The 27,804-nt window shown below is 56.7% G+C and overlaps 1 protein-coding gene across 2 annotated transcripts; it reads right to left on the minus strand.

Annotated features, from left to right (window-relative positions):
* Window positions 1–2,616: 2,616 nt before the first annotated feature.
* PPP1R12C (protein phosphatase 1 regulatory subunit 12C) lies at window positions 2,617–27,804 on the minus strand. Of its 2 annotated transcripts, none has more exons than XM_024237951.3 (22): window positions 27,405–27,804; window positions 22,491–22,621; window positions 22,293–22,411; window positions 14,216–14,375; window positions 9,857–10,001; window positions 9,690–9,764; window positions 7,986–8,059; window positions 7,775–7,902; window positions 7,591–7,664; window positions 7,168–7,326; window positions 7,017–7,084; window positions 6,387–6,524; window positions 6,071–6,161; window positions 4,856–4,936; window positions 4,719–4,779; window positions 4,484–4,566; window positions 4,323–4,363; window positions 4,143–4,245; window positions 3,924–4,028; window positions 3,561–3,611; window positions 3,352–3,402; window positions 2,617–3,260 (listed from the first exon to the last, which is right to left on the minus strand). In XM_024237951.3, the coding sequence occupies exons 1-22, from the start codon at window positions 27,723–27,725 to the stop codon at window positions 3,174–3,176; spliced, it is 2,346 nt and encodes a 781-aa protein (XP_024093719.2). In that variant the 5' UTR covers window positions 27,726–27,804; the 3' UTR covers window positions 2,617–3,173. The 2 variants fall into 2 exon arrangements, with proteins under 2 accessions (XP_024093719.2, XP_024093718.2); XM_024237950.3 differs by having other exon boundaries at window positions 4,484–4,569.

Below are 27,804 nucleotides of genomic sequence, written 5' to 3' on the forward strand. Positions count from 1 at the left end.
CCGCCTCACCAACGTTCTCACTTCATTCCTTCCTGCGTCCTGGCCCTGCCCTTCTCCAAACGCTCCCAAGCGTTCAACCTCTGAGGTTTGCACTTGCTGTCTCTGCTGGCTGAAACAGCCATTCCCTGCCTGGCGAACTCCTGTTCAGCCTCCCTGGCCCAGCTCACTCACTCACTGTGGGGAAGCCTCATCCCCGAAGCTAGTGTCCCATCATCCACCTCTCCACTTTGTTCCCCACCCTGCCATGGACCTACCAGGTAGAACTGGCTGCCTCTCAAGCATGCCACAGCTTTCTGGCCACTCTTTGTCTTGGGAGATGGCAGCCAACTGAAAACTTCCTAATCCCTCAAGAACTAGCTCCTTTTCCCTTTGGCAAGCCCTGTAACTTTCTTTTCCCCATTATCCAGGTGGCTGGTAAGGTCTGCCTTTCTCTGGATCCCACTGTTTTCCAGACTGGACATTCTCTGCCTTTGGGAAGAATGGTCTTTTCTTTCTCCCCTGGCCCTGCCTTCCCCAGATTACTTCGGGCCTCTGGGCCTCAAGCCTGTCCCGGAGTTGTCCCAACCTGCGCACCAGATGGCGCCCTCCAAGATGGTAAAGGATGAGAGAGACCCCCCTGGGGCAGGCAGGAGTTCTCAGTCCCCACTTTGCCACCTCCTGCCTGGTTCCTTCTGGTTCCTTCCTTCCTCTTTGGATCTCCAAGAGTCCTTCTCCTATCTGACCCGTCCCTAGATCCTACTTACATACTTCCCTCGGCTCCCTATGGCCCACTGGATAAAACCCAGGCCCCATCTTGGCAGTCACAGGTTGCCCACTCAGCTCACCAGCTTCTCCGACCACGGGGCTCAGCTTCCTTCCTCCTGCTGCCAAGCAGCTTGGTTCATGTGGTTGCTTCTGCCCAGAATACTCTCAGCCCCTCTACCACTTGCCCGGGGCCCCACCCCTCATTCTTAGTAGGGGAATAGGAAAGGTAGGCAATTCCCCCAAACCTCTTTGCTCCATTTTCCCCTCCCCAATAAGCCCCCGTGGCTCTCGCCACCTAGGCTGCAAACTGAAATGCCTGCAGGAACCCGACAAGAGACCCAAGTGAGCCAGCTGGGCCTCAGCCCTACTCCCATCACAGGCCAGCTTGTTTGAACATCCTGGCAGCTGTATCTTCCAATATTCTCAGAACCTGACCATCTCTCACCATCTTTACTCCCATCACCCCAGCCAGAGCCACCCTCTCTCGCACGGATTTCACCAGTAGACCCTCAGCTGGTCTCCCCAGTCCTCACCACCAACCCCCAGCCTGTTCTCCACGCCAGAGGGACTTGTTAAAACATAAGTCAAGCCATGGCCATTCTCCAAAAGACACCCAGGGCTCCAATCTCACAGCTCAAGCCCTTCCCAGGGCCAAGTCTCCACACAGCCACCTTTACCTCTCTAACCTCATTCCCTGCTTTCTCCAGCTCCTCAGCTTCCTGCAACACATCAGGTGCATTCCTACCCCAGGGTCTCTACACACATAGCTCCCATCATCCAGAGCACCCTTCCCGCAAATACACAGCTCCCTCTCCACCACCTTCAAGCATCTGCCTGCACCAGCTTTTCCATGAGGCCTGCCTAGACCACTCTATTCAAAACAGATGTGCACACACATGCACCCGCCTTCCCAACCCCTTTCTTTTCTCCAGAGCACTGCCACCTCGAAATACATTTATTTTAACATCGGATGCTCCCCTCCTAAAAGTATTGGATCTTTGTTTTGTTCAGTAATTATCAGTCACACTGTACTTACTCAGTCCTGTTCTTCCTGTTGGTGTTATAGTAATTATTGAATGAATGCCTCATCTCAGAAGATGGCTCCTACTCAGTTCTAGTCAACTGTGGCTATGCAGGACTGAAAAGTTCATATTGTCACAGATTCCTGTTCTTTCAAAAGAAGCCAAAATTCTTTTTTTCTTTTTTTTTTCTGACATGGAGTCTCGCTCTGCTGCCCAGGCTGGAGTGCAGTGACTCGATCTTGGCTCACTGCAACCTCTGCCTCCCAGGTTCAAGCGATTCTCCTGCCTCAGCCTCCCAGGTAGAGTAGGTGGGATTACAGGCACCTACCACCACGCCTGGCTAATTTTTGCATTTTTAGTAGAGATGGGGTTTCACCATGTTGGCCACGCTGGTCTTGAACTCCTGACCTCAAATGATCCGCCCGCCTCGGCCTCCCAAAGTGCTGAGATTACAGGCATAAGCCACCGCACCCGGACAAAATTCCAGATTTTTACACACAAATTTCTCCAAATGTTAAATGTTGGCAATTGACTAAATTTGTTTCAAAGACACCGATGGCAAAACCCAAGCTCCCCAGCTCCATATCCTTGGCCCCAGAGGTCTTGCTCGCTGATCCCTCCTGCCCCATCAGCTTCCCCTCAGCCCCCTGCCTACGATCACGTGGGCTCCGTCTTGGAGCCTTCGTTCCCGCTGGGGGCTCATCTTGAAGCTCCTTCACCACACAGGTGAGCAAGCACCAGCCCATCCCCCGGCGCCCACCCAAATGGCCCAATGGTTTGGTCACAGACATGCACAGCCCCCCAGCAGGAGCAGGAAACAGCGCCCTCCCTCTGGCTGGGAACACAGACCTTGAGTGGCAACTTCATGACTTTTATTTGTGGTGCCTGTGCTTTATCTCGAAAATACCTTCTCCCCCTGCCCCAGACAGTGGGCGGGGAGGGGGCAGCAAAAAATAGAAGATGTCCCTCCCTATTGCACATGGACCCTATATACAGGCCCACCTGGCTGAGGCTGGCGGGACTCTTGGCACATTCTTGGATCCCTGCTCAGGAGGGGAGGGGTGACGGGGTGGCATCACACGTGAGATGGGGACCTCCAGGCGGCCACTCTGGTCCTGGCTACTGATCCTTGCACTTCTTGGTCCTCAGTTCCTTCCTGGTCCCGTCTCTGGCCCTGGTCCCCTCTGGCAACGTCCCCCTACTTGGCTCGGCCTCCCACCTCCATCCTGGCCTCGGTGGCCCCCTTGGCTCCTGGGGACTCTGCTCCCCTCCCAGTCCGGAGGTCCCGGGGGGCTATGGCTTCTCTGAGACTTCCCCCGGAGCCCTGTCACTCGTGTTCACACGGGGGAAGGGGTGCGTGTGGCAGAAGCAGCTGTATAAATACGGGTGCGGGAAAGGCCCTCCGGGTCACTTGGAGAGTTTGCTGATGACGCGGATCAACGCTGCATTCTCATCCTTGAGGCGCTGGTTGTCAGCGCGGAGGTCAGACAGGGCCTGGGGGACGGCAAGGGTCAGCTGGGCAGCCCTGGCGGGTTGCGACCCCACCCACCCTCGGCCCTCTGCCCACAGCCCCCACAGCCCCCACCTTCAGCTCCTCCTCCAGCTCTGCGGCCTTGCGTTCCAGGGCCCTGCGCTCCTGGAATGAACAGGGAAAGTTCAGAAACCGAGTGAGGCTGAGGAGGGCGGGGGAAGGCCAGGAGCCAGCTGGGAAGGGCAATGTGGCTCTCTTGGTCCAAACTTAGTGATGTGAGGCTGGGGACGCCTCTGGCCCCCATCCCCACTGCCCCTACTCACGAATCTCTCCAGTTCCAGAAGGGCTGGCCTCTCAGCGAAGCGTTCTTGCCTCTGTTGAGGACACAGAAAGCACAGGGGTCAACAGGGGAAGCCAGCACTGCTCTGAGAGGTCCTAGGCTCCTGCTGGGGACCCGCCCGCCCGCTAGGCAGCCCACAAGCCCCTCCCCCATGGGCCAGGCCCCGCCACCAGCAGGCCCACAGCCCCATCCCCTCGCTCAGACTCCGCCTCCGAGATCTCGGCCCCGCCCCTCAAGTGGAGCCCAGCCCCGCCGGCACCCCCAGGCCAGGCTCTGCCTCCCAGCAGTCTGAGCCCCACCCAGGCGGCCCTGCCAGTTCCTGTGACCCTGGCCTCAGCGCCCTTACCTGCGTGGCCCGCTCCAGCTCCACCTTGAGCTGCGCCAGCCGCAGCGTGGTCTCGGTCAGGGCCTCGCGAAGCCGCTCATTCTCCCTGCGCAGCTCTGCATACAGCTGGGGGTCAGGTGGAGGAGGGTCAGGCGGAGGATGGGGGCGATGCTGGGGGGCAGGGAAGCCAGCAGGTGGGCACCCAGCAGGCGAAGCCCCGACGGAGGGGTGGGATCGCACCTTCCTAAAGCCTCCGTCCGGCTCCTCCGATTCTGGCTCAGGTTCTGGGTTGAGGTCCCGCTGCGACCGCTGCCTGCGGGCTGAGGGGCCGCCCTCCAGGGTGCTGGGGCAGGGGCGGAGCGCACGTCAGGGGCTGGCCCGGCCCGCACGCAGACCCCACCTCTCCCACCCCGCCCCTACCTGGACTCCTGGCTGCGGTCGGCCGGCTCCGCCTCCTCCCCCTGTGGGCAGGCAGAGGGGGGTTCAATGGGTATGGGAGGGACTTTAGCGGGTATGGGAGGGGCTTTGCCCGCCCCCCGGCCCACCCTCTGCACCAGCTCGGCCCCACCTGAGCCCCTCACCTCCGCAGGCCCCCTCCACTCCTTTCCGACCTTGCGGTGCTCCCTGGGCGCCTGCGGTCCCGGACCCTGCCCGTCGGGCGCCTCTGCTGGGGGAGGGGCAGGAATCAGTCCAGGCACCTCCAGAGCCCCCTCTGGGTGCCCGGGTCCCCGGGTCAAGCCCCCGGGAAAGCAGGAAGACTATGGGAGAGACTGGATGATTCCCTGGGAATGACCTCCCCCAGAGAGCAGACCTCACCTCTCTGGGCAGGGCTGTCAGAGTTCTCCACTCCAGGGACGCGGGGCCTCAGGGAAGGGTCCTGTCGGGAGGGGGAGGCGAGTCAGGGCACCAGGACATCCTGCACCACCCCACGTGCCCTCGCTGACCCCTCTCACCAGGCTCTGCGCTGGCTTCTCTGACTCTGGGGCCTTCCCTGCAGCCTTCTCTGCCTCCTTCAGGTCTGTCAGAGTCACACCCTGGCAGGGAAAGGGGACAGTCAGGGGACGCTGGGGTCAGGGCCCAGCCCCTCCTCCTTCAGACCCAGGAGTCCAGACCCCAACCCTTCCTCCCTCAGACCCAGGAGTCCAGGCCCCCAGCCCCTCCTCCCTCAGACCCAGGAGTCCAGGCCCCAGCCCCTCCTCCCTCAGACCCAGAAGTCCAGACCTCCAGCCCTTCCTCCTCCCTCAGATCCAGGAGTCCAGACCCCAGCCCCCTCCTCCCTCAGACCCAGGAGTCCAGACCCCAGCCCCTCCTCCCTCAGACCCAGGAGTCCGGACCCCATCCCCTCCTCCCTCAGACCCAGGAGTCCAGGCCCCAGCCCCTCCTCCCTCAGACCCAGGAGTCCGGACCCCATCCCCTTCTCCCTCAGACCCGAGTCCAGGCCCCCAGCCCCTCCCCCCTCAGACCCAGGAGTCCAGGCCCCCAGCCCCTCCTCCCTCAGACCTAGGAGTCCAGACCTCCAGCCCTTCCTCCTCTCTCAGACCCGGGAGTCCAGACCTCCAGCCCTTCCTCCTCCCTCAGATCCAGAAGTCCAGACCCCAGCCCCTCCTCCCTCAGACCCAGGAGTCCAGCCCCCAGCCCCTCCTCCCTCAGACCCAGGAGTCCAGGCCCCAGCCCCTCCTCCCTCAGACCCAGAAGTCCAGACCTCCAGCCCTTCCTCCTCCCTCAGATCCAGGAGTCCAGACCCCAGCCCCCTCCTCCCTCAGACCCAGGAGTCCAGACCCCAGCCCCTCCTCCCTCAGACCCAGGAGTCCGGACCCCATCCCCTCCTCCCTCAGACCCAGGAGTCCGGACCCCATCCCCTCCTCCCTCAGACCCGAGTCCAGGCCCCCAGCCCCTCCCCCCTCAGACCCAGGAGTCCAGGCCCCCAGCCCCTCCTCCCTCAGACCTAGGAGTCCAGACCTCCAGCCCTTCCTCCTCTCTCAGACCCGGGAGTCCAGACCTCCAGCCCTTCCTCCTCCCTCAGATCCAGAAGTCCAGACCCCAGCCCCTCCTCCCTCAGACCCAGGAGTCCAGCCCCCAGCCCCTCCTCCCTCAGACCCAGGAGTCCAGACCCCCAGCCCTTCCTCCTCCCTCAGACCCAGGAGTCCAGACCCCAGCCCACCCCACACCTGTGTGGACCTCCGAGACTGGCGCATGAGACGGGAGCGAGCTTTTCTCTGGGATTCCGACTCCTCATCCCGCACAGGCATCTGATAGGACCTGAGGGAAGGGTCCTAACCTCAGACAGGGGACCTGGGGACCCTGTCCCATTCCGTGGCTGACACCCTCCACGGGAGGCAAGTTCCATGGGAGGGGACTCCGACTCCCAGCAGACCTGGGGCCAGCTCTCCCTCAGGAGCCCACCCAAAGCCCTGGGACTCCTGCTTGACATCGTCTCTCCCTGCTGGGGGCGGGGGCAGCAGCTTCCTGCCCTGGCCTCTTCACCTCCGTCTGTCCCGGGAGTCCGCTGGGGGCGCCGTGGAGGCTGTGGGGACGTTTGGCTTCGCTGGGGATTCAGGCTCCGGAATCCTGGAGGGAGGCGAGGAGTTCTCCAAGCAAGGAGGAGGCTTGGTGACCTCAGACCTGCATCAATTCATTCATTCCACAAACATTACCCAGGTGCATTGTGTGCCGGCACTACAGATGCAGCCGTGAACAAAAGAAACAAATTATCTGGGCCACGACAGAGTCAGAGCTGAGCAGAAATACACAAAAGCGACGATAGCCATGAAAAGACCAGCCCACTACTCAACCAGTCAGAAGGGTAAAGGACTCTGGACAGATGCAGCAGTGCGACAACTGAGAGCAGGAGGGTGTGCATGTGCAGACGGCGCCGCGGTGGCAGCAGGGTGGTCAGTGTGCGCCTCGGGGTGGGGGGAACATAGGGGAGAAGGTGACGTTTCAACACAGACCTGAGGGAGGGCCAGAGCCCCCAGGAGGAACACAGCACAGGCTCTGGGGTGGGAGCAGGAACCAGACCCCAGGGGGTACATGGTCTCACTCAGGATCGTACGGACAAGCTTGGAACCCACATCTGCCGCCCACCCCTGAGGGGCCCAGGCCCTGGGGACTCACAGGACAGAGGGCTCCGGCAGCTTCCGGGAGGGGGTCGGGGTAATTCTGGCAAGACGGAGCTCCTTGGCCTGTGTGGAGAGAAGGGGAGGAAGGGGCAGTTCCCTCAACTGGGCAGGGGCCTGGGCCTGGACCCGGCCCAACCCTCACTCACCTGAGTGGAGGTCCCTTCCAGCCAGGAGGAGGAAGCCGAGCGCTGCAGCCCAGCTCCAGGGGCTCCCTCCGCTGTCCGCCTTTCCGGGGGACCCAGGGCACCATAACTTCCTGTCTTCATAAGGCCAAAGCGCCTGGAGAAGGGGGCCTCTTCAGGCAGCTGGGAGAAGGAGGAGGTCTCAGTCAGGGAGAAAGGATCCCTCTTCTCAGACCTCAAGCGTTAGCCCTCAAAGGACTGCAACAAACTACAATTCCCATCAGCCCCCGGGGCAGGCACAGCCTAAAAAGGAAGCCGGTTGTCCAGGAGGACTCTGGGAACTATAGTCTTCACCCTACCTGCCCCTGCCAGAGGTTCACAGGCTGTATGGAATCCCACCCTCCTGGCCCTCCCAGCCTCACAGGACCTCTCAGGGCATCCACTCACCATGGGGCTCTTAGGGCTGGGGTGCGGCGGGGAGGAGACGCCATTGAGGGTTCTGGGTTCTGCAGGGGGTGGTTCTGTGATGTGGGAACACCGGGAAGGTCACAGAAGATGCCAGTTGCCTCTAGATTCAGAGAACCCGACCCCTCCTCCCTTGGACCCAGGAGTCCAGATTCAGGCCCCTCACCAGTGGGACCTTCTTCCCCCTCATCCTCGTCCTGGATGGGGGGCCCCCCAGCCCCACCAGGCCGGCGCTCCTTGGACAAGTCCTGGAGGGAAATCTTCTCTCGACTGCTCAGACGACACACAGAGCTCCTGTTGGGTAAGGAGAGGGTGCTGGGGTGCAAGCCCGGGGCCTCCAGCCACCCCGCCAGCCCCGGACTCCTCCCTCCCTATACCTTCTGTGTTTGCTGCTAGAGGGCGCTTGGGGCTCCTGGCCCCGGCTCTGGGAAGCTTCTTTTTGGTTCCGAAGCTGCAAGGAGGGAAGGGGGCTGCAGGGGAGGGGTGGAGCACACGTGCCCCACAGCAACACCACCACGAACAGCTGTCCAGGAGCTCACTGCCCAGGCGGGCACCGAGGGCTCGTGGGCTTACTGGTTTTCCTATAGATGGCCGCACACCTCAGGGACAGGAGGTGCCCTAAGTCCAGCAGGCGCCTGCGGCTGCCACGTGCAGGCACTGCCCTCTTGTCCTCACGGCCCCCACCCATGAGAAGCCTCCAGTCTCATCCCCAGAGGGGTCCTTCTAGCTCCCAGGGGAGACCTGCTTAGATCTCACCCCGACCCCTCAGCATACCCAGGGCACTGGTGGGCCCTCAGCTTCCCTGGCTCCTGCAGCTGGCACTCGCCTCCTCCTTCCCCACACAGTTCACCACCGTCTTCACACCTTCCCCACACAGTTCACCACCGTCTTCACACCTTCCCCACACAGTTCACCACCGTCTTCACACCTTCCCCACACAGTTCACCACCGTCTTCACACCTTCCCCACACAGTTCACCACTGTCTTCACATCTTTGTACTGGGAGGGCCCTTCATTCCTGCCCTTCTAGCAGACTTAGTGCTGTAGTACTCATGTCTTCCAGAAAGCGTCCCCAGATACTCCTAGGCTGGGCTCCCCTCATATCTGGGCCACCTGAGCTGACCCTGCCCCACCTATTAAACCCCTCATGGCCATATCACCCTCAGGCCGGAAGCCCCCGTGCTCCTCGCCTGGCACTCATGGCCCTCCCGGGTCTGCCCTGCCTTACGCTCCCCTCCCTGGGCACCTCAGGGCACCCACACTTGCCCCCAGCCTGTGTGAGATCTACTTCTCCTACATCTGTCAGCCTCCACCTTGCTCCTGCCAACCTTCCAAAAGAGGAAGCTGTCTCGGCTCCCCTGCCCACGCACCAGAAGCCCTAGGCCTGGCCTCGGGAGCTTCCTGTCACCTCACAGAGCTCACTGAACGCTGGCATGGCTCTAGTGCTTTCCAGTGGCACGTACTCCCCCGAGCTCCTGACAGCACAATCCGCATGTCGCGCATGACCCCTCATACAGGTGCACACCATACCATTCCAATTTGACAGATAAGGGAGCTGAGGCCCGGAGAGGAAAGTGGCTGGCTGAGACTCACGGCAGATCCATGGCAGAGCCGGGATTCCAACCTAGGCAGTCTGGCCAGGGCTCACGCCCTTCACTCCTTCACTCTAAGTTTTCCCAGCAAGGCTGCCACGGGGATGGCTGGGGGACACCTTGCGGGTGACCAGCCCAGCCTGAGTCTAGGACAGTCCTGCACATGGCTGCTGCCAAGGGCCACCCTGAGGTGATGAGGTGTGCTAAGCAACCTCATCAGGGTGTCAGATAACCCTGTCCAGATCCTTCTGCCGCCCCCCTACCAGGCAGGCAGGAAGCTCTGCAGCCCCATCTCTATCCTGCCCTGGCTGGGGGTCTCTCCTGAGGCTGGGGCTGGGGCTGGGGCTGGGGCTGGGTCACCAAGCGGGAAACAGCAAGTCGCTGGGGTGGTGGGTGTCAGAAGTCGGGGGGTATCCCCTCTGCACCCTCCTTGGAGGAGCTGAGGGGACATGGGGAGTCTGGGGTAAGCCCCTCAGCCCTGACACTCACGTCCTCCTGTTTCCGGGCCAGTTCCTCCAACAGGCTCAGTACTTCCTCATCGGCCAGGTCACAGGGACGCTGCCCCTGGGTCGGGGGAGGAGCAGGAGCAGACAATGAAGGAGGTGCTGGGCCCTCCCCACGCCCTGCCCCTCACCAGCCTGGGCACTGGCCCTCACCGCATGGGTCAGCGAGTCCATGCCCCCGCCATGCTCGGCCAGCAGGCGGCAGGCATCCTCCACGCCCCAGTGTGCCGCCGCGTGCAGGGGAGTCCAGCCGTCCCCGTCCCGGAGCTCCGGGTCGTAGCCAGCCTGAAGGAGCAACCTGGGGGCCAGAGAGGCTCAGGGTCAGAGGCCAAGGCGGGGCCCTTGGCTGAGGGCTGATTTCGGCCAGCGGTTTGGTAACCGAGGTCCCAGGCCACAAGACTGAAACGTCCCTGGACAGGCTGGTAAAGAGCCACTTCCCAGAATCCCCTGCCACAAGCGGCCCCTCTGCACCAGGCCTTGTCCCTCCCCTTGGACCAGCAGTTACATGTTAAACCCTGGCCCTGCAGGTGGCCTCTGGAACCTGCTCCTGGTGCTGACAGGGGGTCACCCTGGCTGTGGGATTCCAAAGTGGCAGCAGTGGGGTGTAAGGAGGCAGCCCCGGAGGATGCAGGTGCAGGACCCTGTGCCAGCCCCCATGCCTGTCAGAAGGATGGGACCCCCAAAGGGCTGTCTCAGGGCAGTAGTGTTCTAGGACCTGGGCTGGCTTAAAGCAGTGACTCCCAACCAGGGCAATGCTGTCTCCCAGGGGAGACCCGGCAGTCTGCAGACATCTTTGTTGTCATGACTTAGGGCAAGGGTTAGTGGCAGCGGCTGGGGGGTGCCAGCGAGGCTGCTCCACACCCAGCAGCACTCAGCAACAGCCCCACGAGGAGAAGGATCTGCTGGCGCCCAGGCTGAGAAACCCTCACTCAAGACAATTTTCTGCCAGAAAACAACAACCACCTTAAACCATTCAATTTGAGGGCAAAGGCAGGGTTACAAGTCCAAGGCCACTCTCCAAGCTCAGCTTACGGTAGGACGTGTCTATTTTTGGAGAACTGGAATGAGTTTCTGTGTCAATGAGAAAGAGCTTCACAAAGTGAGAACAGATGGACAGCCTGGGATATTCTACAAAGAGGCCTTATAAGCACAAGTCCCTCTATCTGGTCCCGCCCACCTCGCCCCTCACCTTTCCCACGCTTTGCCCGGAGCTCACCCTGCCCCAGCTGTGCTGGGCCCTCGCTATTTCCCCAAGCGCCCGCCCGCCGCTGGCCTCTGCACTTGCTGCTCTCAGCCAGGCAGTGTTCTGTGCCCTGCAGCATCTCATGCTGAGCCCCTTTTTGGCAGTCACCACCCCCTCACCCCCCGTCTCCTGACCCCAAAGCCCCTCCTCATCACACTTGTCTTCTCCCATCACCCTATTTATATCTTAAGCCAGCAGTTCTCAACTGGGGCAATGCTGCCCCCCAGGGGACATTTGGCCACGTCCAAAGACATTTTTGGTTCTCACAACCAGGGATGCTCCCGACATCCCATAGGTGGAGGCCAGGGAGGCTGCCCCACATCCTGTGATGCATGGGACGGCCCCGCAGCAAAGAGCGATCAGCCCAAAATGTCTGTCTCCCCACGAGGCTGTGAGCCGAACACAGACCCAGATCTGTCTTGTTTACCCATTTCCCTGGCACCTAACAGACTGCCTGGCACACAGCAGGGGCTCAAAAAAAAGCATCGAATGAGTATCATCAAATAAACATATACCTCTACTCTGCAACAAATGTTTTTTTGTTTTGTTTTGAGACGGAGTCTCACACTGTCGCCCAGGCTGGAGTGCAGTGGCACGATCTCCACTGACTGCAACCTCTGCCTCCTGGGTTCAAGCAACTCTCCTGTCAGCCTTCCAGGTAGCTGGGATTACAGGCGCATGCCACCATGCCCAGCTAATTTTTTGTATTTTTAATAGTGACGGGGTTTCACTGTGTTAGCCAGGCTGGTCTTGAACTCCTGACCTCATGATCCGCCTGCCTCGACCTCCCAAAGTGTTGGGATTACAGGCGTGATCCACCACGCCCAGCCTGCAACAGATCTTTGATGAGGAGAATGCTGGTTACATTATTTTAAAAATGCAGTCAGGCTGGGCACAGTGGCTCATGCCTATAATCCCAGCACTCTGGGAGGCTGAGGCGGGCGGATCACTTGAGGTCAAGAGTTCGAGACCAGCCTGGCCAACATGGCAAAACCTGTCTCTACTACAAACACAAAAATTAGCCGGGCATGGTGGAGCACACCTGTAATCACAGCTACTCAGGAGGTTGAGGCAGGAGAATTGCTTGAACCCAGGGGACAGAGGTTGCAGTGAGCTGAGATCGCGCCACTGCACTCCAGCCTGGCAACAGAGCGAGACTCCGTCTCAAAAGTAAAAATAAAATAAAAAATGCAGTCAATAGATCTGAGTGTAAACATGTACCCTTACAAAAGAGCAGTAATGACATTATAGTCAGTGAATATTTCTAAGTCCAAAGTGCTTCACTTCTATGGCAGAGAATGAGGCTGTCCATGAATATGGACTCCATTTCTCCCTTTACTAACAGTACCCACACAGGCCCCCCGGCCGGACACAGGCCACCCAGCTGAAGACAAATCTCCAACTGTTCCTTGCAGCGAGGAGCGGTCATGTGACTAGGGTCTGGCAAATGGGATGTTGGCATTAAGTGTTGCCGCTTGCGGACTGCTCTCTTGAAAGGAATGGATGTTTGCTCCTTTGCCCCTCTCTCTTCCTGCTGGCTGGGATGCAGGTGCAGTGGCAGGAGATGAAGCCACCCCCAGGACTCAGGGGTGGAAGCCATGAGAGGAAAAGGCCTCCAGGCCTGGGCACATCACTAGGCCCAACCATTTAGAGTTTCCAGTCCCCCTTGTCGTAAGGATCAGCTCAAGGACGGGCCCAGTCAGCAACAGAGCTGGGACTTGGCCAGACACAGAGGTCCAGGGGCTCTACTTCAGCAGGTGCTAAGCAGAAGGGACAGCAGCCTGGAGCGGTTAGAGGCATCTTATGTACCTCACCGAGAAAACCTGACTAAAAACTGTCAACGTAGAGGTGACAGAGACAGGGAGGAATTCATGTTAACTTCATTTTTATACTAAATAATAAAGTATAAGGTCACACAAGAGAGAAGAGGGAACTGAAAAAAGAATGAGGAGCCTGAGGATGAGAACTGGAACCAACAACTTTAATAGAAAGGGGAAAGGCGGCCAAATAGGAACAAAATAAGACCCAAGACTGAGGTGAGAATGACAGAAAGGGAATGTGTACTCTAACTATTTAAACTATATATGCACCTTGGTTGGGTGCGGTGGCTCATGCCTGTAACCCCAGCACTTTGGAAGGCTGAGGCAGGCAGATTACCTGAGGTCAGGAGTTCAAGACCAACCTGGCCAACATGGAGAAACCCCATCTCTACTAAAAATACGAAAGCCAAGTGTGGTGGCGCACTCTCATAGTCACAGCTACTGGGAAGGCTGAGGCAGAAGAATTGCTTGAACTCAAGAGGAGGAGGTTGCAATGAGCTACGATCACACCACTGCACTCCAGCCTAGGTGACAGAGAGCGAGACTCCGTCTCAAAAACAAACAAAAATAAACTATATATGCACCAAATAATCCAGTCTTAAAATATATACAAATTGTAACTGACAGAACTATAAGAAGAAACAAAGTCCACAATCACAGCAAGAATTTAAATGCACCTCTCATAGTAAATGACAGAATAAGCAGCGGGTGAAATATCACTAAAGATAAAGAAGCACTACAAATAAAACAGCATGATTACAAGGTTGACCTAATAACCAAAGAGAACACTGTACCTGACGACACCATTCTTTTCCAACTTACATATACTGGGGTATATAAGGTAAAACAATACATTTCAAAAGCTAGAATCACATAGAACCCATTCTCTAACCACAATGCAATTAAGCCAGGAAAACAGTAACAAAATGATGACTAGAAGTCCTATATATTTTGAAATTAGGCCAAGCACAGTGGCTTACACCTGTAATCCCAGCACTTTGGGAGGCTGAGGTAGGCGGATCACTTGAGCCCAGGAGTTCGAGACAAGCCTGGGCCACACGGTGAAACCCCATCTCTACAAAAATTAGCGGGGCATGGTGGTGTGCGCCTGTAGTCCCCACTATTCAGGAGGCTGAGGCAGGAGGATCACCTGAGCCCGGGGAGTTTGAGGCTGTAGTGAGCCACGATTGCACCACTGCACTCTAGCCTGGGTGACATAGCAAGACCCTGTCTCAAAATAAATAAATAATAAAAGATTACAAATTGGGAAATATTTTACACTGAATGACAATAAAAAAAAGACTGCACATCAAAACTCGTGGGCACAGCTAAGGCTGTATTTAGAGAGAAATACATAGCCTTTGGTACATACATTTAAAAAGAAAGGGAAAGCACAAGATCCACAGGAAGGTATAAGACAGCAAGATGGAACAGACCGGCCCAACTCACCTCATCACCTCAATGTAGCCCTTGGCAGCAGCCACGTGCAGGGCAGAGGCGCCTGTGCGGGGGTGCCGGGCCTCTGGCATGGCACCCCCATTCAGCCAGCACCTGGTGTCATGAAGTAGCAATTCCTCTTCCGCCCGCTTAGCTGCCTCCACATCCACACCTAGGAGGATAAGAGGCACGAGGTAGGACTCACACCCCGTGACCTGGAATACCCAGGGTTATACACTGGGCTGGCCAGGGTTCAGCCCTGTGACTTGCCCAGAGCTTTTCCCCCTGCTCCCCTCTGAGACTCAGGAGGCCCAGACTGGCCCAGTTGTTTCCCAACTGTACTCCATGCAGTCGTGTGTCCCACTCAGGGTCTCTGAGTCAGCACTAAGCACTGGGAAAATGGAGATCACAGGCCTTTCCCCATTTCAACCAGAAATTCACCATATTTTTATTATTTTTAATATAAAACCATGGCCGGGCGCAGTGGCTCATGCCTGTAATCCCAGCAACTTTGAGAGGCCAAGGCAGGTGGATCACAAGCTCAGGACTTCAAGACCAGCCTGGCCAACACAGTGAAACCCCATCTCTACTAAAATTACACACACACACAAAAAAAAATTTAGCCAGGTGTGGTGGCAGGTGGCTGTAGTCCCAGTTACTTGGGAGGCTGAGGCAGGAGAATCGCTTGAACTCAGGAGTTGGAGGTTGCAGTGAGCTGAGATCGTGCCACTGCACTCCAGCCTGGGCAACACAGCGAGACTCTGTCTAAAAAAAAAATATATATATATATATATATATATGTGTGTGTGTATATATATATGTGTGTATATATATATATACACACAAAAATATAAATATAAAAAATTTATATACATAATATATAAAACCTATATATATAATCTCATATATATAAAAAACACCTATATATACGCATCTCCTATATATATAAAACCTATATATCTCTCTCTCTTCTATATATGTAACATATATAGAGAAAAGTGGTAATGGTGATAAAATGTATGAAGATGCTGGATTAAGATTATATTGGGGGGCTGCACAACGGCTCATGCCTGTAATCCCAACACTTTGGGAGACCAAGGTGGGCAGATCACCTGAGGTCAAGAGTTCGAGACCAGGCTGCCCAACGTGTTGAAACCCTGTCTCTTCTAAAAATACCAAAATTAGCTCAGCATGGTGACTTATGCCTATAATCCCAGTTACTTGGGAGTCTGAGGCAGAAGGATCTCTTGAATCTTGGAGGCGGAAGTTGCAGTGAGATTGCACCACTGCACTCCAGCCTGGGTGACAGAGTGAGACTCCGTCTCCAAAAAAAAAAAAAAAAAAAAAATTATATTGGTAGTGACAGAAAAAGTTAGATGTAATTGAGCACTGGATTTGCTCAGTAAACTTTAGGTTTTATATATATATATATATCTTGCTCTGTCACCCAGGCTGGAGTGCAGTGGCACGATCTTGGCTCACTGAAACTTCTACCTCCAGGGTTCAAGCGGTTCTCCTGCCTCAGCTTTTTGAGTAGCTGGGATTACAGGCACACGCCACCACACTCAGCTAACTTTTGTATTTTTAATAGAGATGGGGTTTCATCATGTTGGTCAGGCTGGTCTTGAACTCCTGACCTCATGATCCGCCCGCCTCGGCCTCCCAAAGTGCTGGGATTACAGGCGTGAGCCACCGCATCTGACCCTTTTTTTTTTTTTGAGACAGGATCTCACACTGTCACCCAGGCTGGAGTGCAGTGGTACAATTATGGCTCACTGAAGCCCAAATTCCCAGGCTCAAGGGATCCTCCTGCCTTGGGCTCACGAAGGCTGGGATTACAGGCATGAGCCACCACACCTGGCTGTGTCATTTCTTTAAAGGAGTCACCAACTGTTCAATCCTATTATAGCCGAATGGGTCTCAATTCAGGGAGGGGAAGGGAGGGTGACTGGCTTTTTATTCAACCACAGTCAGCGCCCTCTGCATGTCTGCTGCACATCCTTCTGCAATTTGCTTTTTGTGTTCAACATGTTGCTGAGATCTGTCTGTATCTGTAGACAGAGCCCTTGCTCAGGGGTCAGAAAGCTAAAGCTTGTGAGTGTTGACCACCTGTTGTGTTTTATCTTTTGTTGTGGTGGTGGTGGTAAAATAAACAACATAAAATTTACCAACTTCCCTGTTTTAAAGTGTACAATTCAGTGGCATTTAGGATACCTCCAATATTGTGCACCGTCACCACTATCTACTTCCTGAGCTTTTTCACGATCCCAAATGAATACTGTATCCAAGAAGAAGTCACTCCCAGCCAGGCACCATGGCTCATGCCTGTAATCCCAGTACTTTGGGAGGCCAAGATGGGAGATCACTTGAGCCCACTAGTTTGAGAACAGCCTGGGCAACACAGGGAGACCCTGTCTCTAGAAAAATAAAATTAGCTGGGCTACTTGGGAGGCTGAGGTGGGAGGATCACTTGGGCCCAGGAGGTCAAGGCTGCAGTGAGCCATTTTCACTCCACCGCACTACAGCCTGGGAGGCACAGTGAGATCCTGTCTTAAATTTTAAAAAAGTCACTTCTCAGACCTCCCTCCCGCCCAGCCCCTTGCACCCAGCAATCTTTCTGTTTCTGCAGATTTGCCTACTCTGAAAGGCGATTTTTGTCAATAAAAGTGGGATGGAACACAGTCATTCCCATTCATGCACACACCATCCCTGGCAGTCTCCCCCTCCACAGCACTGGTGGAATAGTGGTGCCAGGCATGGTGTGTCCCGCAACACCTGAAACATTCATTGTCTAGCCCTTTACAGCGAAAGTTTGCTGACCCCTGCTTAGATCACTCATTTAGAGTTTAGTGATTGATCCATCCTCTTTGGTGTGGGCTCCGACCTCTTACTACTGCAAACAATACTATGATGAACGTCTGCCCATGGGCGGGAAGGCCTCTCTCAGGCTGCCCAGGAGTGGAACTGCTAGAACAAGGCAAAGGTGCAGCCTTCGGCTATAATCAATGCCAACCAACCACTTCCCAAGGTAGCTGTAATCATCACCTTTCCCACCAGGCAGAAATCAGCTCCGGCGTCCGCCCTTGTCAGCACTTGGAGCTATCCAATGGTCGGTTCCACCTGCCTCCAAGTGTAACTCCCCCTCTTCCAGCTGACTTGGATGCTGGGATTCCAAGTGAGTTGGCTTCAAATGTTTCAAAAACACATCATGTCTCCTTCCTGCCAGTTCCATGCCCCTGTGCAAAGTGGCCAGGGAGGGTCCCTTCTGCGTAGGACATGGTGCTGCTGTGTGTCCCTGCAGCACAGTTGCTGCTTGGGCCTACGAAAATCCATTCTCCCTTCCCCTGTGGCCTCGTCTTGACTTTCCTCACCCACACTTTGCCCCATATGGTTTCAATGTGACTGGGCCCATAGCCTGGCTCCAGGGTGGGCACATCACCAGGCCTTCCTGTCACCTTTGCAACAGTGGTGGGCTCAGGAGCTGCCATCTGACCAAGGTGGGCCAGTGAGCATCGCGCACTGGGAAGGAGGTGCTGTGTTTTGGCTGTGATATGGGCCTGCAGTTAGGACCCATGCTGAGTGCCTCACAGAGAGAAACTGCCTAAGAGTGAAGCCAACAGAGTTCAGCAGAGTGATGGAGAGATGCTCTGGACTTCACTTGTGCCCCTGGATCAAACTATGCCTAAAGCCCATATAACTCATGGACTTCAGCTACATAAGGCCATAGATTGCCTTTAAAAAAAAAAAAAAGTGACCAGGCGCGGTGGCTCACGCCTGTAATCCCAGCACTTTGCGGGGCCCAGGCAGGTGGATCAGCTGAGGTCAGGAGTTCAAAACCAACCTGGCCAACATGGTGAAACCCCATCTCTACTACAAATACAAAAATTAGTTGGGCATGGTGGCGGGTGCTTGTAATCCCACTTACTTGGAAGGCTGAGGCAGGAGACTGGCTTGAACCCGGGAGGCAGAGGTTGCAGTGAGCCAAGACCATGCCACTGCACTCCAGCCTGGGCAACAAGAGTGAAACTCCATTGCTGCTGTTTTTCACAATAGCAAAGACTTGGAACCAACCCAAATGTCCATCAATGATAGACTGGATTAAGAAAATGTGGCACATATACACCATGGAATACTATGCAGCCATAAAAAAGGATGAGTTCATGTCCTTTGTAGGGACATGGATGAAGCTGGAAACCATCACTCACCAAACTATCGCAAGGACAGAAAACCAAACACCGCATGTTCTCACTCATAGGTGGGAATTGAACAATGAGAACACTTGGACACAGGAACATCACACTCCGGGGCCTGTCGTGGGGTGGGGGGAGGGATAGCATTAGGAGATATACCTAATATAAATGACAAGTTAATGGGTACAGCACACCAACATGGCACATGTATGCATATGTAACAAACCTGCACGTTGTGCACATGTACCCTAGAACTTAAAGTATAAATTTAAAAAAAATAATAAAAATAAAAATAAAAAAAAGAAACTCCATCTCAGGGGGAAAAAAATGTGGTAAAATACACACAGTATAAAATTTACCATCTTTTTTTTTTTTTTTTTTTTTTTTTTTGAGATGTGGAGTCTTGCTGTTGCCCAGGCTGGAGTGCAGTGGTGAGATCTCGGCTCACTGCAACCTCCATCTCCTGGGTTCAAGCAATTCTCCTGCCTCAGCTTCCTGAGTAGCTGGGACTATAGGTGTATATCGCTATGCCCAGCCAACTTTTATATTTTCAGTAGAGATGGGGTTTCACCATGTTGGCCAGGCTGGTCTCAAACTCCTGAGCTCAGGTGATCTGCCCGCCTCGGCCTCTCAAAGGGCTGGGATTACAGGCCTGAGCCACTGCGCCCGGCCTAAAATTTACCATCTTAACCCCAGTTCAGTGGCATTAAGTAGTCACAATTGGTTGTTGTGCAACCAATCTCCAGAATTTTTTCATCTTGCAAAATTAAAATCGTGTACCCTAGGTCAGGGACAATGGCTCACACCTGCAATCCCAGCACTTTGAGAGGCCAAGGTGGGTGGATCACTTGAGCTCAAGAGTTCCAGACCAGCCTGGGCAACGTGGTGAAACCCCGTCTCCACAAAAAGTATAAAAATCATTTTAAAAAATAATGTGTACCCACTAAACTACTTCCTATTCTCCCCACTCCTCCCAGTCCCTGACTACAGCCATTCTACTGTCTATTATTTTGACTATTCTAAGTACCTCACAGACGTGCAATCAGACAGTAATTGTCCTTCTGTGACTGGTTTATTTTCACTTTTCACTTAGCATAATGTCCTCAAGATACATCTACATTGTTTTTTGTTTTGTCTTGTTTTTTGTTTTGTTTTGAGACAGAGTTTCCTCTTGTTGCTCAGGCTAGAGTGCAGTGGCACAATCTTGGCTCACTGCAAACTCCACCTCCCGGGTTCGAGCGATTCTCCTGCCTCAGCCTCCTGAGCAGCTGAGGTTACAGGGATGTGCCACCATGCCCGGCTAATTTTGTATTTTTAGTAGAGACAGGGTTTCTCCATGTTGGCCAGGTTGGTCTTCTCAGAGGGGGCCATGCTTCTTCCCTCTCGTGGGGTGAGGAGAAGGCTGGGAGGGATACATTGGTGAGGGATACATTGCTGAGCGATACATTGCTGGGGGATATCGGCTTGTAGGATCAGCCAGGAAGGAAGACCACTGGGGCCACTGGAAAGACCCTCAGCTGCGCTGCTTGGGGTGGGACTCTGCGGCCCCAAATCACAAGGCATCCTGAGGTTGGGAGTTTGAGACCAACCTCAACAAATGATGAAGCTGATGCAAGTTATGAGCAATTTCTGCAGGAAAATACAATGTCAGAAAGTTCACAGACTCCCTGGAGGCCTTTCCCCGCCTCCCTGGGGTCCAAGGGAGAAGGAGGACTGATCCAGACAGAGGGAGCCTAAATCACCCGGATCTGGATCCCTAGCTGGGCCCTGAACCAGAGGGGGAGAGGCTACAAAGAATGTCAAGGAGAAACGCAGGCAACAGTGTAGCATCAAGGTTAGTACAGTGGGTAATAGTGTAGCATCAAAGTTAACACAGTGTGTAACAGTGTAGCATCAAGGTCAACGCAGGGGGCAGTGTGTTGCATCCCTACTGCGGTTCTGCAGGAGGTTTTCCTTGTGGCAGGAGATACCTGCTGTGCATCAGGCGAAGATGTACAATGCCTGCAACACAGTCTCAAAATGGCCGGGCTCACGCCTGTAATCCCAGCACTTTGGGAGGCCGAGGCCAGCAGATCGCCTGAGGTCAGGAGTTGGAGACCAGCCTGGTCAACATGGTGAAACCCCATCTCTATTAAAAATGCAAAATTAGCTGGGCATGCTGGCGCACGCCTGTAATCTCAGCTACCCAGAAGCTGAGGCAGGAGAATCGCTTGAACCCAGGAGGTGGAGGTTGCAGTGAGCTGAAATCATGCCATTGTACTCTAGCCTGGGCAAAAAGTGAAACTCCATTTCAAAAAAAAAAAAAGGCTCAGGAATGGAAAGGCAGGGGTGGGGTGGTAAGAAAGCAAGGGAGAGATGGAGGAAAAAGAGGAGAAAGAACAGGAAAAAACGTGTTTATGTCTCTACCTGGGAAGAGATCGCAACGGAGGGACAGAGAGAAGGAACACAAATGACACATGAGAGAAGTAACACAAATGCATCAAAAAGTTAAAAACTGATGATTCTATACTGTATGATTCCCTTTACGTGAAGTGTACAAAACAGCAAATCTACAGAGACAGAAGGCAGAGAGGGCTTCGTGGGGCGGGTGCATGGTTGGGGGTGATGGCTAAGCGGTTGCAGGGTTTCATTGGGGGATGATGAAAATGTTCTACAATCAACGTGGTCATGAATGCCCAACCCTGTGAATATACTAAAAAGCACTGGAGTGTGCACTTTGGGTGAATTGTAGGGTAGGTGAATCACATCTCAAAAAGCTGTCTAAAAAACAAAAACAAAAAAGAAAAAACACTGGCAAATCTTAGTGAAAGTCATATGGGTAGTCACATGCTATTGCTTCAACTTTTCTGTAAATTTGAAGCTTTCTCAAAATAAAAAGTTGGAGGAGGGAGGAGACAGAATCCAGGTCCAGGGCTGATTTGACCCACTCCCCATTTCAACCAAAGAGGGGCTCCCAAACCTCAGATCGCCGCCGCCACGTGTCCCACTAGCTGCTCCTCCTGCGTGGCTCTTGTGGCCCCCTGAACCCACGCGGAATCCTATCCTTTTTCAGCCTGGCCAGCGGCCCCGTCAGGACAGCCGCGTCAGAAGTCTCGGAGGCTGCCGGTATCTCATTTCCTCGTCAGTCTCCCTTTCCTTCCACACGGTCCCCTGGAGCCTGCCGGGAACCATGCTCACACCCTTCCACCCCAACCCAGCCAGACCCTGACAACCACCCCATGAAGCGGCACCAGTGGTCCTGTTTTAGGAAATCAAGGAAGCGAGCTTCAGGGACGTGCCTGGAGTCGCCAGTCACAGGCAGCGCTGGGAGGCGAGCCCAGGACTTTAGAAGCCACGCTGGGGACCCAGGGATCCTGTGTGGCCATCACACACCTGCTAGAAGCAACACCCCTTCCCCAGAAAAATGAACCTGGCCAGACACAGTTTCAGGGGCTCCTGGACCCCATATGAAGGCTCCTGGGGTACCATGAGTCTCAGAGGACAGGGAGACCAGTCCCTGGCAACCCCTGCATGCCCGTACTCCCCCCGAGTAAACGCACCCCCTCCCACAGAGACCTGCAGCAGGTTCCAGCAATCCTACCTAATGCACTCCTGGGTGAGTCCCTCCACCTACCCACCCCACCCCGGCATTCCAATCCCCTCAGTTACTCAGGGAGTGAAATGACAATCCCAGTTGGTAGGGGTTTGAGTTCTCATCCTGTGCCTCTGCTGGGCTCCAAGCAATCCTGGAGGCAGGACCCTACACCCCCATTTCACAGGTGAGGAAACTGAGGCACAAAGAAAGACAATCCTAGGAAGCAGGGTCAGCCTCGGTGTCCAGGCCGCCTCTAAAGCTCTCAGCCTGGAGACCACGGGTGAGGAGGTGTCCCCTACCCCACACACAGCCCACCAGAGCCCACCTCGGCGGGCGATCTCCGCCTTCAGCAGCCCCTCCATGGCGTCCGACTCGGCCAGGTCCAGGGGCAGGTCCCCGTCACTGTTGACGGCGGCGATGTTGGCCCCGTGGCTCAGGAGGTACCTGGGGGTGGGAGCTAGTCAGGGCTGAGGGTCCAGGCCCCCACCCCGACCAGGTCCTGCCCGGCCCTCCCTTGCCTCACCTGGCGATATCCAGGTAGCCACAGGAGGCGGCCACGTGCAGGGGCGTCCAGCCCTCGTTGTCTGCCTGGTTCACGGTGGCGCCCTGCTCCACCAAGAAGCGCACCACCTCCAGGTTCTCATCAATGCAGGCCTGGGGGTGGGAAACAGCCGTCAGCTGCACCTACCCCAGCCACGGTGTCCCAGCAAGGCAGGACTCCAGAGGCAGCCACGAAAACACATCCAGGGACACGGTGCTAGGACAGTGGGGAAAACGACCCAACAGCCTCTGGCCACTGACTGTTTAAGATACGCCTGATTGCCCAGTGGTCAGGTCAGCCAGGCCTTCAGCGCTCAGTGGAAACCACAAAAGGACTCCTGGCTACCTGCAAACAGGAAGTGAACGGGGAAGGGATGGGGCTTCTCATCCAGGTGTGGGAACCCCACATGGTACTTGTTAGACACAGCAAAACCCCCGTCACCACCCACAGGTGGCACTTCCAGTGCTCAGACTAGGCAAGAGGCTCCAGCACCTCCTCCTTCAGAGCCAGGAGTCCTGGCCCCCAGCCCCTCCTGCCTTAAACCCAGCTAAGTCCTTCCAAGGATCAAGCCTGGAAACCACCCCAGCAGACACTCTGCAAGAACGAAGCCGTGGGCCCAGAGTTATACAGGGTGGGGGAAGGCCACCCTGTGCTGGGACAGACTCAGGGGCCTGGGCGGGACTCCCAGAGGGGTGAGACAGCTGCACACCTGTGTGCCCAGGCCCCAGGCTGTCACACTCCAGTTCACTGAGGCCCCCTCTGCACGGGGCCCTGCAGCCAGGGGCTGACACGGGCCATTGTTTCTCATTCTCCCCTTAGGGGTCCAAGACTTGGGGGGACAAAAGCCGAAGTCCAGGGGGCCGGAGAAGGGACTTGTCCCAGGCCTTGTGGACACTGGGTGGGCCCTGGGACCTGAACTGGAGCTGAGGGAGGAGTGAAGCTCAACTCCTAGATCCACGGGATAAATTACCCCCCAAGTCCCTCACCTCTCCAAAGCTGCCCATCTGGAGGAGGGGGGAGGGAGCTACGAGGGCCAAGAGCATGAGGTCATGGAAACTCGGGCTGAGAAGGGGCCGCACGTGCCCTGGGAACGGGATGAACTCGGCTCGTTTATTTCCACTCAGTTGTCATGGCGATGGCGGAGGGGGGCAAGGAGAGCGATGGGCCTTTCCCTTTCAAGGACCTGCCCAGTACAGGCATCCCTGTGAAAGATGCCTGAGGCCTGGGCACCAGGGACTCCAGAGTCCAGGCCCAACCCCTCCCCGTTCAACCCAAGAGGCCAGTCCAAGCCCCTCCCCCACTCAACCCAGGAGGCCAGGCCCTAGCCCTTCCGCCCTCAGATGAAGGAGTCCAGGCCCCCAGCCTCTCCCCATTCAGACCCAAGGGTCCAGGCCCAGCCCCTCCTCCCTAAGACCCAGAAGTCCAGGCCCCCAGCCCCTCCTCCCTCAGACCCAGGAGTCCAGGCCCCCAGTCCCTCCTCCCTCGGACCCAGGAGTCCAGGCCCCCAGTCCCTCCTCCCTCGGACCCAGGAGTCCAGGCCCCTAGTCCCTCCTCCCTCGGACCCAGGAGTCCAGGCCCCCAGTCCCTCTTCCCTCGGACCCAGGAGTCCAGGCCCCAGCCCCTCCTCCCTCGGACCCAGGAGTCCAGGCCCTCAGCCCCTCCTCCCTCGGACCCAGAAGCCCAGGCCCCAGCCCCTCCTCCCTCAAACCCAGGAGTCCAGGCCCCCAGCCCCTCCTCCCTCGGACCCAGAAGCCCAGGCCCCAGCCCCTCCTCCCTCAAACCCAGGAGTCCAGGCCCCCAGCCCCTCCTCCCTCAGACCCAGGAGTCCAGGCCCCCAGTCCCTCCTCCCTCAGACCCAGGAGTCCAGGCCCCCAGTCCCTCCTCCCTCAGACCCAGGAGCCCAGGCCCCCAGCCCCTCCTCCCTCAGACCCAGGAGCCCAGGCCCCCAGCTCTTCTCTGTTCAGCTCTAAGAATCCTGGCTCCAGCCCCTCCTACTCTAGCCTCCAACCCCCTAGCCACTAAGGCAATTGGGGAGCAGGAATGGGGGGAGGGTACCAGCCTCATCAAGTGGTTGATAAACCCACATGGGGTACCCTAAGAACTTGGGAACAGCCACAGCAGGGGGGTGATGCTTGGGGACCTGCCCGGAGAAGGATGCAGGACGAGAAACACAGCCCCAGGTGGAGAAACTGGCCGGGAATCAAGAGTCACCCAGAGACGGTGACCAACCGTCCCTGTTTTCCTAGGACTGAGGGTTTCAGTGCTAAAACTAGGTTGTCCTGGGCAAACAGCATAAGCTGGTCACTCCACACTCAGACCTGACCCAAACCCAGCTCCCCTGTTTGCTGGCCACGTAACCTGAGAAGGGAATCCCTCCTCTCTGAACCCCAGCCCATGCCAATCCTCCAGGCCTCCTGGGATACCCCGAAGAGTGAGTTTGCCAAGCAGTCACCCCACAGTGGGAGAAGAATCCACCGAAAGGCAGCCTGGTGGACAGGGCTGGGGTGGCCTCTCGTGGGGTCCAGGCCAAGTAGGTGGCCTGGGGCCTCTGGGGGATGCAGGGAAACGGGGCTCAGTCTGAAGAGCAGAGCCAGGAACCCCTGTAGGGAAGGGGCAGGAGAGCCAGGGGCATGAGACGGTGGACGAAGAAGGGGGACAGGGAAGCCTGAGTGCCTCTCCTGGGCTTGCCAAGGACTCAAACCCAGAAGCCCAGAGCAGGGCCTTAGGGAAGCGGGACCCTGCTCTGGGCAGAGGAATATGTCCCAGATAGCACTGGGGATTCTTTAAGGAAAGAAGGATGGAGTAAGAGAAAGGGGGTAGAGGCGGCCACGACCTGGTGAACACCTAGGACGCACCATTCTCACAAAGGGAGTTTTCTACACGGACACCACCCTCCTCACCACAGCCCTGCCAGGACGGGGCTGGCTACTGGCCTTATCTCACAGGTAAAACTGACGCACGGAGGAACAATATAAATTCGGGACTAGAAAGGTGAAGAGCCAAAGTTAGAACTCAGGACCAACTTATTCTGATTTTGTTTTTCCAAACTGCTTCTCCTCTTGGGAAGTGTAAGGAAGCAGCAGCACCAGGATCAGTGAAACGCACCAGACAGCCGCGTCAGAGCAGCTCAGGTTCTGGGAGAGGGTACCGCAGGGCGGCCACTGAGAACCGGGCAGGTCACGCATCCCCCCTTCCCTCCCACCCCCTGCCAAGCTCTCCTTCCCAGGATCCTCTCTGGCTCCAATATAAGCAAACCTTAGAGTTTCTGGCAAGGAGAGAGAGGTGGCTCCAGGAAATGGGGGTGTGTCACCAGATAAGGAATCTGCTCAACAGCAGGTGGGGGTTAGACCCAATATCAGGAGACTAGGAAGGAGGAGGCCTAAGGATGGGGCTTTTCTGTCACCAGTCCTGTCCCTAGTGGCCCCACTGTGGGGTGGAGGGGACAGATAAAAGTACCCAGAACCAGAGCCACATTAACCGGCCCTGGGAATATAAGATGGTCCCAGCTCGGGGACACAGGATCCCTGGAGGCAGCAAACATGCTGTCCTGAAGTGGACATGGGGGCCTGGGTTGGAGGAAGAAGACTAGCCGAGCTCTGGGACCCCTGGAAGATGCCATGACAGGGGGCTGGAAGAGCGAGCACAGACTAGAGAGGTAAGGGGGGTAGGAGAGCTGCCCAAATAAAAGGAGTGAGAGGTGACCCAAATCCACAGGAGGACGGGGTGTCCAGGCAAAAAAAGCAAGAGGATAGAGAGGTGGCTAAAGCCAGGGAGACGGGGTACTTTGGGGTTGTCCAGAAAAACGGTGATGATGCAGGCCTACAAGAAGGGAAGGCGGGGACGCAAGGGCGAGACATCCGTCGGAGAAGGCCATCCTAAGAAACGAGAGATGGCACAGGCCCCAGAAGGAGAAGGAAAAGGGAACCCAGCGAGTGAAGACGGCATGGGGTTGGGTTAGGGAGAAGAGATGCCCGGAGAGGACCCAGACAAGGGGAGGATCCGCTCCGAGGACATCACGTGGTGCAGCGCCGAGAAGGAAGTGCTCCGGAAAGAGCATCCTCGGGCAGCAACACACAGCCGAGAGCAAGGGGAAGAGGGAGTGGAGGAAGATGGAACCTGAAGGAGGTGGCAGGGAAGGATCTGGGCCTAGCCGTAGAGGTGGCCCAGGCCACAAGCTGCAGACAGAAAGCGGCACAGGCCCAGGGGAGAGAATGCAGGTCAGAGAAAGCAGGACCTGCCTGGGAAGGGGAAACAGTGGGCCAGAGGCGGCGCAGAAGCCAGTGGAGCTCAAAGTGGTCCGGACTCAGGAGAGAGACGGCAGCGTTAGAGGGCAGAGTGGAGGCGGCACAACAAGGGCACTCGGGGGCGAGAGGAGGGCAGCGCAAAGTGACAATGGCGAGGGCCGGGCAGATAGACCAGACTGAGCTATGGGAGCTGGCTCAGGTTCAGGAGAGGGCAGGGCAGGGAAGGAGACAAAGTCCAGGGCCGGCTGGAGAGGCTCAACATCGGAAGAGGGGAAGTCGAGGGAAGGATGGTAAGGGGCACTGCAGGGGTCAGCACAGGCTGCCAAAGCCAGGGCCGGTTAAAGCGACTCCAACGCGGAAGAGAGTAGGTCGAAGGGGAATAGTAAGGAGGCCCGGGGCAGGGTGGTCAGCACAGAGTGGCTAAGCCCAGGGCCAGTTGAAGCGACTCCAATTCGGAAGTGGGGTGGTCGAAGGGGAATGGTAAGGGGGACTGGGACGGGGTGTCAGCATAGGGTGGCAAAGCCCAGGGCCAAGAACGGCGGGGCGGATCGAGACTGGCAACGGCGGCTCGGAACCGGGGAAGGAGGATGCCCCAGGTGGCGCAGTAGAGGGTGGACCCGGCCCCGGGAGACGCCGGGCGCGGGGCGCTGACCTGGTGCAGGGCGCTGATGCCGTCTGCGTTGGTGGAGTCCAGCACGGCGCGGGCGGGCGGCGGCGCGGCGGGGTCGAGCTCGGCGCCGGGGCCAGGGTCGGCGGCGCGCAGCATCAGACGCGCCTCGTCCAGGTCGCCGCCCGCACAGGCCGCCAGGAACTCGGCGGCGCGCTCGAAGCGGACGGTGCGGGCGCGGCGCTCTCCGGGGCCAGGCTCGGCGCCCGCCCGCGCCCCCCACTGCCGCAGCTGCTCCCGTCGCCGCTCCCGGGCAGCCGCCGCCGCCGCCCCCGGGCCAGCCGCCGGGCCATCCTCTCCGGACATCGCACCGCCCGCCCGCCCAGCGAGCGAGCGAGCGCCGAGCCCCAACTGCCGCCACCACCCTCCCGCCCGCCCGCCCCGG

The sequence above is a fragment of the Pongo abelii genome, chromosome 20 (assembly GCF_028885655.2).
Source record: "Pongo abelii isolate AG06213 chromosome 20, NHGRI_mPonAbe1-v2.0_pri, whole genome shotgun sequence".
In the NCBI taxonomy this organism is placed as follows: Eukaryota; Metazoa; Chordata; class Mammalia; order Primates; family Hominidae; genus Pongo; species Pongo abelii.